Raw genomic sequence first — 14,618 nt, forward strand, 5'->3', positions numbered from 1 at the left:
TAAATTGCAAAAAATAATATAAGACAATTACTTAAACTATTACATAGAAAACCAATGTCTTTTCATAGTAAAACAAACAATAAATTTACTCTTCTTTATATATGACAGAACTTTCAGAAAGAAGCACATTTCTCTATATTATTGGCATTTTTCTCAGTTCATTATGAACCATTCAGCTCATATACAGTGGAAAAATCTTAGGGTTGAACAAATAAAGGAAAAGAGGTTTTACATCAATGAATAAATAAATGAAAATGTCATAAAATTTTCCAAGTAGAAACGATAATAGAGATCACTTACTCTAAGCCTTCATTTCATTTACACAAATAAGGAAACTGAAATTTATTAAGGTTAAGTGATTGATTCAAAGTCACAGGGATGAAAATCAGAAGAATCAGTACCCAAACCTAGGTCAGCTGATTTCACATTTCATACTCTACACTGGTGATATTCAAAGTGTCATTCATGGGCAAGTGGTCGTGGAAACTTTGTAGAATTGCTGAATCTTGGGCTCCAGCCTAGACGTATTGAATCAGAATCTTTATTTTTAACAGTCTTAAAATGTGAGAAACTACTCGAACCCATGCTTCTTCTTCATCACTGGTTGCATGTCTTCAGGCAATTTATTAAATCTCATTTTCCTCCTCAATAAAATAGGAATAAAATTAGCTTGAAGAATAATTATAAGGACTAAGTGATTTCATTTTCATGTAAATAAAAATCATTCATAAATTGTAATATACCACTCATGTTAAATACATTCACTAAAACTTTCTTTTATTTTTCAGAGTGCTTGGGAAGAGAGGACAACTCTCCTACAGGAAGAGTTGTCTAATAATTCAATTTAAGGGTCTGCTAAACTTGGCTGGGAGATAACTAGGGCAAGGGAGGATGTTCGGAGAAAGGAAGACTTTTCTGGTATCATTAAATTAATACTGTATGTATAACTACTAGTATAAAGATAAATATGTTGACCTTAAGGTCAAAAAGTACATGTTCAATGTTTGGATTTTGGGATCACACATGAAGAAAATCTGTTAGATTAGTGAATAGTGTCCAACTATATGTCTCTCTTATTGAGAGCAGCTATTTTTAATTTAAGAATAGCTTAAATGACATTCTTTAGTCTCAGGTGACCTAGTAACAATTCTTGTAATTTTCCACATACAACACTTTTCCATTGTTTATGACTTTGCTCAAGATGTCCTCTCTGACTGGGATGTTCTCCCAGTACCATAACCCCTCTCCACCCAATTCTGTGGGGCTGCCATGGAATTTCTCTTCATGTATTAAAACAGACAAGGGTACATCACCTCCTGAAATCTTCTCTGCACACTTTCATTCTCAGTCTGGGTTATTTAATTTGTCCAATTTCACCCATACTTATTTATAATTGTACTTGTGTGCGTATTTCCCACGGACAGTTTACAGGGGACATTCCCAGAACCTAGTGCAACTCTTGGCATTAAATGAATATTTTTAGAATGAACAAATTAATATTAGCAGTAATTCTGAATCAAGCACTCACCCTGTTATTAAGAGAGTGGAGGAGAGAGCCAGATGATGTTTATTTCCATAAAGGTGAATGTAATTATGTATTCTAGAAACAATGCTCTCATGTTGAGTTTGTATTATTTGATGTTCCCCCAGATATATATAGTACAGGCTTAGTAATCAGGTTTCCTGGTAGTTTAGATCTTTAGTCATTTGGAGTGAAACTTAAGCAGGAGTTCTTAGAATAATCATTTTTATAGGACCATCTCAGCCTCACAGGTATTTATTTAACTTCTATTTTTTGTATAACTTTCCATAATTTCAAAATTGTAAATATTAAATGAGTTATACTTAATGAAATTGATCACTAAAGATTCTAAAAACATATTTTGAATAGAACTGAGATTTGTCAAGTTCTGTTTAATTTGAATCTTTTATTTGGAGAGAAGTAGTTTAATGTGTTATTTTACTTTTCACACCTTTTGGGACAGATATTATTTTGAGGCATTCCAGAGTTTTAGAAAAATCTGGTACAGTGTTTTATTGGAGACATATATTTTAACACATGCTTTTCAAAATAAGAGAAAGATGCCTCTGGTATCCTTTTCTTTGTCATGATTCATAATGAAAAAAAATATAACTATCAAATTTAACAATGGCAGATGGCTTATGCTACTTTTGATAATGTTTTTCAGCTATCCATTTGGAATACACATACCCACTGTATTATTTGACCTATTCAGGGAACATTCTTACATGACTCTGTATTGAGATTCATACTTTTGAGACTTGGACCCAGGATCCCTAAGAAAAATCTCCTTCCTCTGTTGGTTTAAGGGAATACAAGGATTTTAACCTTGAGAATGTGTTTCAAGGGCAATCTCTTTGGTAATCATTTACCCGAATTGCATCTGAAAGGTTTGTGGTTCTTGTCAAGTGCATTAATAATTAACATTAAGATAGCATGGGTTTCTTAATTTGCTTAATGAACTAGATTCATTGATGCTATACTTTTATGTTTGAAAGCAAAAGTTTACAGGAATGTCTCTATAATTCTGCTTTAGGAGAAGATTGTACAAAGAAAAAAAGCACATTTTAAAATAATACAAGTAATTTAAAATAAAACTTGAAAATATCATCAGTGATAATTTGTTGACAATCACAAGGTATAGCCACAAATTTTATCAGTATATTGATATTTCAGTAGTGTGTTGTAAATTAGTTAAGTGAAAAACCATATTAATACCAAGGAATTTTTTTATTAAGTTGCTTCTTTTACTTAAACAAGAGCACTAAGGTTGCAGCTATTCTTGCAGCCTTTCCCCTTCTCTCCTCTCTCCCTTTCTTTCTTTTCTTTTCTTATCAGGAGTTAAAATGGAACACATGAGTATAATTATGCAGTTTCTGTACATATATTTTATATCCAAGGGAATCCAGGTGCCACGAAATTCCATAAACATAATTGATACATGTTATAATCTTCCTTCCCTGCTACACGGTGAGAGCTGGTGCCAGCATGCTGGGCAAATGTAGGAAATCAGAAGTTACTTGTCAATTTTTAATAAAGTCTTCCTCCCTTGCAGAGCCAAATGCACCATTCTTCCTACAAACTCTGGCGATTATGACATATTCTCACTTGGTTTCCATAGCATCCATTTCTGAAGATCCTCAGAATGGTCTTTGGTCAGGGCGATCCGCCCTGCTCCCCTAGAAACTTGGCAACCTGGCAAGCCGAAAGAAGCGTTCCCTTTTCCGGAAACTTACTCTGTCCGTGGTGCTGAACCATTCTGCCGAGGCGCGCCCTCACAAACGCTGTCAGCCGTGCTGAAAAAAAAAAAATCTATCCTGACACTGCCCAAATCAGAACTGTGTATTTGTTATTCACTCACGTCCTCAAAGAGCAGCAAGCTTTCTCCATCTTAATTCGACTCTACCGCAGAGCAGAGTTGCGCCGGCGTGATGGGTGGAGATCAGAGGCAAGGAGGAAAAACTAATTGCAGCATTGCTCACCTGAGACCTAAGATGATCCCATGAGTTTGGAAGTAGTCTGCTTCTTACAGCAAAGACACCATTTTAAAAAGTACTATTCTTTTGACTTTGCCCTTACACAAGGGTTCTGTGATATTTCCACCCCTCCGTTTAGAAGCCACAAGATTTGACCGCAAAAAAAAAAAAAAAAAAAAGGCTTTGCAAGTCGAGACTTTGCATTGTTTTCAGTGGACTAGCAGGACAAGGACTCGTCTGCACCTGCCCAAATACCATGGCACTGCGCGCGCCCTTTGCCACCGGATCCTCCCCTTCCAATGAGACTTTCTGATTGTGTCTACCAACTCTCCTATTAGGAAACCGTGGGTTGCTTGCAGCTATTCTGTTGTATTCCGTTCTCTCACCCTCCCTCCGCTCTTTCACTCGCACTCTTGCTGGAGGCATACCAATACCATTCTGTTGAGAAGAGAAAGACCACAACTACCTTAAGCGATTAAGAAAATATGCGCAAGTCTCGTCTTTCTTAGCGATCAGTATTTAAATCTGGCAAGAGCCGACACCAGTGTTTGCAAGAATGGAGTCGGTAAAACAAAGGATTTTGACCCCAGGAAAAGAGGGGCTAAAGAATTTTGCTGGAAAATCCCTTGGCCAGATCTACAGGTAAGAGAAAGGAAACCTATATTTGCCTGGGGCTCAGCATGAAAAAATCTGCAGGGCTACTTCCGTAAAACCCTGGTTGCTTAGAGAGACTGTAGTGTGATCGGAAAATCTTTTTTTGTTGCTCATTGCTGGAGTAGGGCTGCTCTGGAAACCTGCTTGTTAATTCAGGAATGTTGCAGTAAATGAACCTGTCTGCTTTGTGTAGCTGTGTGTGTGTGATTTTTGTTTTTGGTACCTGCAGAATCTCATCCTTTCCTGCCCAGACTTAATCCTCTTTACAATTGAGAAATGACCAGCACCTGTTCAAAGAACCTTTCTTTTGTTGCTTATAGGGACACCAAATTAAATTCCTTTGATGCAGACAAATGAATAAAAAAACACAATTCTCTGAAAAAAAATTAACCAAGAAATTCCAAAGAGTAATAGCAAAAAGAAATTTAGATCTCAGTTCAAAACCACTCCAGTAGAGAATCCCCCAGTGGAATCTTCCTTCAGTATGGAAGGAAGAAGAATCAAAATATATCAATAATTGATGGCTGAAGCAGCTCCTCTCTTTGAACCCAAAACAATGTGTGTTTTTAATTATTTGACTTCTCCTAGAAGTGTATGTCTTGCATTTGAAATGTCACAGTGCTGATGAGAAAAACCATAGTAATAACCAGCAAAATGACATTGAAAGTACTAGAAATGATTTTTTAAAAATAGCCTCCCTATAGTCACTGTACTAATTATGCTGTAAATTTCACAGTCTTAAATCCTTCCAAGAATATTACATGAATACACTTTCTTAATAATATGAGAAAAATCAAGAGAAGAGAGCAGAAACGAAAGGATAAACGATTCCAAGAGAATGCTAACTTTCACATTTGGGAAATTGAAGCTCTTAGAAATGTATAGAAAATATTTTAAAAATGGCCAATGCTTCTCCCAATTTTTCAAATCTTTTCAGTTCTGGTGGGCTTCATGTAGGCACCTATGCGGCAGTAGATACCGCATGGGCCCTGCAGTCCCAGAGCTGCCCCAGAAAGACCTGTTCTTTCCCAGCCCAATTGCCATCAGGTGGAGAGTTCAGGTGCAGAGTTCAGCTTTGCTTATGTGAGCATATGAAGCCAATGTTTTTAACCACATCAGTTTTATTTTTATCTCCCAGAATAAATAAACTGCCATGTGTTCTAACATTGGGATTGGACTTTAGGAATAAGAACATAGCTATAAAAACCGTTATGGCCTATTCCTCCCGTGGTATTTTGTAGAATTTAGAAGATTGACATTTTTTTTCTGGTAGCCTCAAATTGCTTGACAGTCATATCCCAAGTTGTGAATTCTTGGAATTAATCTTAAATTTTCATTTGCTTTACCCGTGTGTATGAAAACAATTGTGTGTGGATAGATCATTTAAAAGGGCACACACAGAAATAAATTATATGATGTATTGGAAAACATCAGCAAATTTTAAACGGAGAGGTCCTTTGTTTAAATATGGAATGTATCCATCTCAAGGGCGCACGGTAATTGTATTGTTACATTCGAATTCTCTTTTTAATAGAACTTTCAAGCACATATTGTGAACTAGAACAATACTATCAGCTTTTAGTAAAATCATTCCATCACTGTTTTCCTCTCTTTCTTCCCCCAACGACGGAAACCCAAAAAGGAATAGAATTAGATGGGCGAAGTCTTGTGAAATACTATGCAAATTAAAAACACAAAAGGAATGTGGTGCTCTACCTTGGCGTGGGACACCTTATCAGAGTTGATTTGGGGGCTCGTTTGTGTATCTGAGAATCGCATTTTACATCTTTGGACATGGCCCCCTGGTGTTTTTCGGTGTTTGTAACCGAGGTAGTAATGACGCAAGAGTGTGAATAATTAATTATTCATGTTCCGGCAGTAGGAAGCTTAGGTGTCGGCCATATGTTGCGGAGGCCTTTGTTTCAAACTCGAGTAATAAGGCGAAAAAAGTAAGATGTGTAACAGGAGAGTAAACGTTGAACTGGCATTCTGGAGCTGGAGAAGGGGAAGTAGATGCGTGACACCCTCGGAGAGCGTTCACAGACCTTCTCCGCGGGGCCGGGACGGGAGCGGCCTTAGTCTCCAGAGGCCGGGCTCAGCTGGGGGGCGGGATCGCGGCGTCCTCACCCCCAGAGAGCTCCACCCGGCCGGGAAGGAAGGGGTATCGCGGCTCAGGGCTAGGCCAGGCCACCCGCAGCGCAGCGGCCGGCAGGGGGCTGGATAAAGCCGCCTGTCGGGCCAGAAAGCACTGCGGGTACGAGGCGTGGGCACAGGTGCTGGGGACCCCTTCCCTCTCAAACTGCAGACCCGGCAGAAAGTTAGGCCCAAGCGGCCTGTACGTGTGATTCAAGGTGCCGCATGATGGACCCCGAGGGAATGGGGACTGGCTGTCTTAGACCAGAAGGTATTAAAGGGAGGCTGCCGCGGGGAGGGCACTGTCAGCAGGCCGGGGAGGTGAGGGAGCCTGAAGCCTGGTGTCGCCTTAGCACCTTAACCGGGTCCTGGGCACTGGCAGGGCGGGCCTCCGGGTGCCTAATCCGCGGCCAATCTGCCTCCCCGCGTTCTGCCGCGCAGGGTGCTGGAGAAGAAGCAAGAGACCGGGGAGACCATCGAGCTGACGGAGGATGGGAAGCCTCTGGAGGTGCCTGAGAAGAAGGCGCCTCTGTGCGACTGCACGTGCTTCGGCCTGCCGCGCCGCTACATCATCGCCATCATGAGCGGCCTGGGCTTCTGCATCTCCTTCGGCATCCGCTGCAACCTGGGCGTGGCCATCGTGGACATGGTCAACAATAGCACTATCCACCGCGGGGGCAAGGTTATCAAGGAGGTGGGCAGCCGCTGGCCGCGGGGTTTCGCGAGGCCATTCACCTGTCTGAGCCTTCTAGTCCCCTGTCCCCCAAATGAGGAAGGCCTGGATGCCTCATCACTGCCATTCTAGAACAGACACTTGGGTATTATTCCCGTTGCCTCTTGGAGCAAGCCGGGGCTGCTCTCTCGGCCTTCCTTTCTTTACCTGCAAAGTGGAAAATAGCATCTAGCTCACTAGGTTGTTGTGAAGAGTGACTTCAGACAAAAGTTGGTGCTTAATAATGTCAGCTAAATTTACATCGAAATATTTTTCTTCTACTCGAAAGAATAGAGCAGCATATGTTATAATTTTCCCCTGACTTCCTACTAAGTATTCTTAATAATCAAAATGATAGAAAACCGACAAATCAACTGTATGCAGATCGGCAGTTTCTGCTCAGGGACTTTGAAGAGCAGGCCATCTAATTGGTCCGCGTGAGAGCTTCCGCTCAGGAAGAGTCCCCCTAGGTCACGGGAATCCAGTCCCATAATCTTAAAATGTATGTGTTAGGGTAACGCACAGGGAGAGGCGGGGCAACGTCAAGGCCACAGAAACCCGTCGGTCCAGACTTCCTGCTTAGGGATCTGAGCGGCCACACACCAGGGAAAGCAAGGGTTGGGAGGAGGATTTCGGGAACCGACTGCGGACGCGAAGCGGTGAAGTCCGTTGGGCCCTGGGGATTCTGGGAGACCCTGCAAAATGCGTTTGGTTTCCAAGTTTTATTCAAAGGGAGAGAAAAGGTCCCCAGTTTTGGCAGAATAAGCAAGCGCTCCTTCACCTTCCTGATGCATTTATTTCGCTCCACTTTGAGGGGACGCCCAGACTGGCGAGGGCGAAGCTAGGCCTTGACCTTCAGACACACTCCCTCGCCGGCTCTTAGGAGCAGACCTGAGAAACAGCTCTCTCTCCACTGACTCCCCAGCATTCCCCGGGCTTCTCCAAATCTTTCCAGCGCACGTCCATCCCCATTTTGCAGGGATCATCCTTCCTCCTAGTTCCTCCAACCTCTGCACCTTCCATCCCCAGGATTTCCGCAGTTGAATTCCACTCTCCAAAGCGACTCAATTAATGCGTACGCACTGGCCGGCGGCTGCTTAAGGGGCCCGCCAGGTGTCTCTATCCCCAGCCAGCTAACGGAATTTCCTCCTGGAGAGCCCTTAATTTCCAACTCCGGAGCCCAGTGGTCACTCGTCCAAGGGGTCTGTCCGGCCCGACGTGATAGTAGTCGGGGAGCAAAGCCAGGGCTCCCAGCTTCGCTAGTAACCACAATACAATTTAAGTGAGCACGGTTTTCAGTTAAAAGAGGCATTTCTTTACTATAATAAGGTATGGATTCAATTTTGTTAGGAAACGAAAATTAAACCACCTTCATGTCCAGAATGGAGGGAAGCACCGGGGGGGTGGGGGGGTTGGTCCAAGAAATACTGAACATCAATCTTCAGCCCAAGCACTGATTCTACTCTCTTCCCCTCCATCCGTTTTTTCCCCCTGATCCCTGCAGAAAGCCAAATTCAACTGGGACCCGGAAACCGTAGGCATGATCCACGGTTCCTTCTTTTGGGGCTACATCATCACCCAGATTCCAGGTGGCTACATCGCGTCTCGGCTGGCAGCCAACAGGTAACGCGCCGGCAGGGCCAGGACTCGCTGGGTGTCGCGGGGTTCGTACCCTCCGAACGGGCAGCAGAGGCTGGGGAGCAGGGACTACAGGCCCGCCGAGGTTGGGCACTCCTGGGCCAGGTCTCCTCGTCCCTGGTATCCCCTTTCGGGGCTGGAACTCTTGGTGCCTCCTTCCAGACTAAGGTAACCGCAAAGAATTTCAGCTTGCCTAGGCGGGCCGCCTGTTGACGCTTCCTCTGTCCTTGCTGAGCCAGCTTTTCCATATAGGGTCGACAGTGCCTTAAGGCCTGGGAGGAGCTGAGGCCCGGCGGGGAGCAGGCGGAGTTCGGATTGTGAGGCTGGGTGCACAGAAGGGCGGGGGCGGGGTGCACGTGCTGCGCTTTCGCAGGCGCGTCCCGCGGGAGTCCCGGCTCCCCGCAGCGCTGACCTCGCAACAGGGCACGTCGAACGTCGGGCCCGGGAGCCCGCCCAGATGGTGCTCTGGGTTTGAAGAATTGGTTTCTATGGAGGCAGGCGGGATTTCAGCGTCCCGGGTGCGATTCCACCTGTTAATGAGCTCCGCTGAGTAGGGGCGGGGCGGGGAGGGGGGAGGCGTTGGGAGGCGCTCAGCTGCGGCTTGCGGCCTCCAGCCTTGCCGCGGTGGCTGCAGCCGAGGTCCTAGCGCCAGCCCAGAGGAGTGCCCGTAGGACCACCTGCAGGGATGCCCCGAAATTTGGGTCATAAGGACTGATGAGGTGGGAGTGTTAAGGAACACAGCTAGGCCAACGGAGCTGTGAAAGGCAGCTTCGTTCGCTTCATTGTGTGTATTATGATGAATACAGCTAAATGCTCCGTACATATGAAATTTTAAGCTGAGAACTCATGCACCCTCCCTTCCAGGTATTACAACAGAGAGACCCCAGATAAAGACTTCGGTTCTTTCTTCAGATCTGGCACCTTTTACTTCACCTCTCTCCCTCCCCACAAAAGTCATATTTTCTCGGGAAGAAATCTAGAACTAGGCATCTCTCTACTCTTGATCGCCTCATTGCTTTTGTTAACTGGTCTCTCATCTCTCAGTGAAATTTCCCAGGGCCCTTCCCTTAGCTTCTGTCACCTGCAGTCCCATTCACGGAGGTGTCTTCCCAGTTTTCTCTGTGGATTCCAAGGCCTAGAAAGGAATTCTTGGAAATTTATTTTAAGCTTAAAGATCCCAGTGGGAGGATTTTTGGATAGTCCTTAAAATGTCAAGAGGAGAGTGCAAAAGATTAGAAATAATGCCTTTTGAATACCATCTTTACCCTAACATCAGGATTATAAACACTCAGATCCAACAGGAGGCAAATATTCTTTTTAAAAAGGAATCTTTAGAGTGAAAATCACTAACTGCGTCGAGGACTCAATTTTATCAATGGGATAAATAGAAGAAAAAATGATAATAGGCAGAAACATTTAAAGGAAATATTCCCTTAAATATTACTGGTAGTAAACATGTTACATTTTTGCTTTCATATCCCTAATGCATAATGTCTTGAATCTTTTTGTTTCCTAAAAAATACTTTCTAAAACAAAATAAACTTCCAGAAAGAGACCCCAAACATACATATATGAAATATTTTTCTTTTCAAGAGGAAAACATAAGAATTCACCAAAAAAATGATACAGGAAAAACCGAAGTATAATGTGAAATGAAAATAAAATGGCTGTACCTTTAAGTTTTTTTCAGAGTCAAAACCATCAGCTTGCCAAATGTTAAAATGCTAACATTTTTCTGCCAGGAAAAAACACCAGGGATGCCCCAGCTTTCCCTATTGGTAACACCGGGAGGTCAAACAGGTTTTCCTGGTTAAAAAAAAAATATATAATCTCATTGCCATCATTTGTGTCTTATTTAGAGAAGAAAAGAATGATGCTGACTCAGGTTCTAATTCACTTAGTAGATTTTCCTGAAAAGAAAGATTTCTGAATTTTAGAATTTTCATTTGGATTTGAATTCACCTTACCTTTGGGTATTCAAGGGAGAGAAACTTAATATTGTCATGTACAGTGCCTTGTATTCTACAAGTCTGAAAACATTAAGCTAAAATTTATTATAAAATATTATGAACATGTAGAAAATTATGAACTCATTTCCTTTCTACCACTTAGGATTTTGACATATTTGCTTCATTTAAAAAATATAACAAAACATTACAAATACAGGTGAAGCCCCTGTGCAAACAGGTTTGAAAAATATAAACTTTCTCTTTTGTGACTATAAAAGTACTATATTCGTTATGCTTCAGAAGATTGGAGACTGTTGAGAATTAGGCTTGGGGTTGATTAATGATTGTGCATTGAGTCCCCTATACAGAATTTTATTGTTGTTAGCAACCATTTGATCAATAATTATGAGAGATGCCCTCTCAAAAAAAAAAAAAGTACTATATACTAAAGAAAGAAACTGTATAAAAAAGAAAAGATAATAAAATCATAAATAATGTAATCAGCCAGACACACGTATTATTAACATGTTGGAAATGTCCAACTAGTCCTATAAGTGCTCCATAGTATATCATTTCTGAAGGCTTTTTGAACACAAAATCTGAGAGATTTTTAGAATTGACTTAAAGGATGTACATGTCCTATCATGGTTCTTTTCAAAAACAGTGAAAACAACACAGCAAGACCAGTTTTCCACCTATAAACATTGTATGTTTGTAGGTCCTCCTTACAGATTTTTAATAGTAGAACAAGATTTCCCTTGGGTGGGATACTGGGGACAGATTCCTTTCCCTCTAGGTGTAGAAGACGCTTGCTTTGGAAAATGTTTGCCATCACTGTTATAAGCGGAACTGGAATAGAGGAACCAAGGTGTGTGGGGACAGCTCCTCTAGAGAGAAGGGCTCCTGGTTACACCTCCTGGCAAATTTCTCAATGAAAAACCAAGAGCAATGATTTGGCTTCTCCATTTAATGGATTAAGCAAAAGCAGCCCCACCCTTGGTCAGAATAGAGATTCTTGAACCTTTTTCTGGTCAAATTCTTAAGTGTTCTCCATTTCCTTCCCATTGAGAGCTCAGGGAATTCTTGGGAGAGGAAACTCAGTCTCAGAGGAGAGTTCTGGCATCATTTTTTCCTTTGTCTTTCTTTTAAGGGCTGGGTGGTAGGATTTACTCACCTCCAAGGAGGGCCTTAGAATGGGGACTCAGAGGCAGACCCCTCACTAAATTGTAATGTTTTTAGGTCAGAACACATTTACTATAGTGATAAAAAGGTGTTGGGGCAAATTAATTTTGTCTTTAAACAGCACAAGACACTAAGCTTAAAGTAAGGTAAATAATTACAAATGTGAAATGGCTTAGGACTATTTTTACCTGTCATTTAGAGAGTGATGAAGGAACAGGGCAACTACTTAATGGGAGAAACAACAGAATTTTTGCAAATAACATAACCAAAGAAAGTTGGATTTACCAAGGGGAGTATTTTGTCAACATTATGTTTTTAATGGATGGTATCTTATTCACGAAGACTGTTCTTGCCTCTGTCTGGGTAGCAATATTATTTAAACCCTGTTTAAAAATGTTCCCTATCATGCTCCAGTCCTCCTGATTTTCCAGCTCTTGATTTAATTTTTTTACAGAGCATTTATTGCCAGCTGTCATACCAATATTTTACTTACTTTTTAAATTTCATATCTGCATTTCTCCGATAACATTCTAAGCTCCATGAGTGCAGACAATTTATCCATCTTGTTTTTAAGCTGTATCTCTAGCAACTCAAAGAGTGCCTGACCCATGATAGATATTTGTTGAATGAGTAAAATGAACATCACGACAAAGTGTTTTGGGCTTTGGAAAAAAGGCAGCTTGTCATAGTGGTTAAGATATAGGCTCTAAAGCCAAACCATATGGGTTTAGACTCTTGAATATACTACTCAATAACCAAATGACATACAACCTCTCTAAGCCTCAGTTTTTATTTCTGTAAAAGAAGGCTAATCAAAGTGCCTACCTGATGTATCATAACACCTAAAGAAGAGGATATTTGTAAGGTTTTTAGAAGTGCCTGGCACTCAGTAATTGTTGGTTGTTATCATTTATTATTAATAGCATCTTAAATTTAGAAAAAAGAGTTGAAAGGAAAAAAAATTCAATGACCAGTATGACTGTGTTTAAATTTGCCTTAAGTATTAATAATGCAAAAGGATTACTTCTATTGTGGTGAAAATGCCTCCTTTCACCTGTCAGATTTCTGGCTTCAAAATTCTTTTCCATATACATTGTTCACCATTAAAATTATTGTTCTCTGAGAATGCGTCATTCTCATTTGAAGGCTTTTAAAGAGATGTCTTAAAAAATATTTCTAGGCAGCAGTATATAGAGTGTTAAGTAATTCAGTGCATGCAATTCTTGAATTCTATCTAGGCATTGTAAACACACTTAGAGAAATCCACCTGTTTGAGGTTAGACTTCTGTGTTGAAAGTTACAGTTTATTTCCCCTCATCCCTATCCTTTATTTGAAGAGGGTTTGATTCCTAGTGCAACTTTTTATATTTTCAGGTATTTCTTGGGTTTTTAGCTTGACTTTCCCTAAAGAAAAAAAAACAGTTCTTTGTTTGATAATAAATCAGAGATCACATGTGTCTGTAGTATATAGTGAAGTCCCTATAACAGAAAGAATCCATATTAGAGCTGGACAGAACTCATCTAACCTCTTCCTCTTAACTTTACAGACCAGGAAAGGAAGTAGAGAATCAGGGAGGTTGTGACTTACCCAAGGTCACAAAGAGATTGTGTCCTGCAGTGCGTGACTACAGGCTATTTCTACATTGAAAATTTAACATCTCTGCCTGATATTATGTGTTTCATCACGAAGTTCATTTTCAGCAGCAAGCTGAGCCATCTGCTGTCTGAATGAGCGCCTACAATCTATCACCCCCAAATCCAGGACAGAAATCCAAGAATTAGAGAAGCCTTTAGCAGGCCCAAGGGATTCTTAGATTTTTGTGGCAGGAGAAACATGCTGTCTTTGTGTGTGGCCTGGCTCTCAAATGATTTGGCCATAACATGAGTAGTTCTTTTCTTTCCTCTCCAAAAGGCAAAATCCAAACCTGATAATGCCTTAAACAAATAGTGTGATTGTCTGTAAGAGAAAACATAGTATGTAGAACTTTCTCCCTACCCAGCCCGTTGGCAGTTTGGGCTCCTAGAAGATTGCAAAGGTTTGTGCGTGGGCTGAAGGTAGTGTAGACCTTTTGCCTGCAAAATAGAAGGGGTTCTTCCCTGCAGCTTTGAGTGATACAACTCAATTCATACTGTGAATATAAAAGAGACAGTAATTTATATTTAAAAATGAACAGCTTCATTTGTATGGGTTTTTAAATCACTGTGTGCATTTGCATTCATAAAAATGAAATTTGATACACTTTTATTTAAATATTGTGACTTGCCTGATTATATAAAAATCCTCTTGTGTGAATGATTTTCAGGGAGGAGAACAAAGCTATTTTAAACATAACATTCATATACTAAGCCCAGACAGGAATGATTTTACTGGTGTTATTCTTTTTCCTTCACAGAAATAAAATAATGAAGATGTGCTTTATTTATTGGAGTAAACATTGGATATGAATTCTTAAGTCTCATCACTAAATATGCACTCAAACACTATCATCTATCTATCTATCTATAGTCTCATCACTAAATATGCACTCAAACACTATCATCTATCTATCTATCTATCTATCTATCTATCTATCTATCTATCTATCTATCTATCTATCTATCTATCTATCTATCTATCATCTATCTATCCTATCTATCTATCATCTCTCTAGCATTTTCCCCCCTCTATTTACCTATCAATTGGATCATCCATTGAAAGCAGGGGTTCCTTAACCCTTCCAGGGAGAAACACTTTCACATTCCTTTTGTGTGAGAAAATAAGTCAGGTTATGAACAAAAAGCCTGCTGCAAGAGCCCACCATCTATTCTGGTGGAAATGATTTATACTCATCCGGCCTTTTAGCGGCGAGGTA

The 14,618-nt window shown here is 41.1% G+C and overlaps 1 protein-coding gene across 1 annotated transcript in view; it reads left to right on the forward strand.

The window, feature by feature from the left end:
• The first annotated feature begins 3,044 nt into the window (after window positions 1-3,044).
• The window catches only part of SLC17A6 (solute carrier family 17 member 6), a 47,390-nt gene continuing 35,816 nt past the window's right edge, over window positions 3,045-14,618 (forward strand). The window contains exons 1-3 of the mRNA XM_036932733.2: window positions 3,045-4,140; window positions 6,727-6,979; window positions 8,502-8,620. Of these exons, the coding sequence (XP_036788628.1) occupies window positions 4,055-4,140; window positions 6,727-6,979; window positions 8,502-8,620 (458 nt within the window). The 5' untranslated portion in view covers window positions 3,045-4,054. The remainder of the gene's footprint in view (window positions 4,141-6,726; window positions 6,980-8,501; window positions 8,621-14,618) is intronic.

The sequence above is a fragment of the Manis pentadactyla genome, chromosome 9 (assembly GCF_030020395.1).
Source record: "Manis pentadactyla isolate mManPen7 chromosome 9, mManPen7.hap1, whole genome shotgun sequence".
In the NCBI taxonomy this organism is placed as follows: Eukaryota; Metazoa; Chordata; class Mammalia; order Pholidota; family Manidae; genus Manis; species Manis pentadactyla.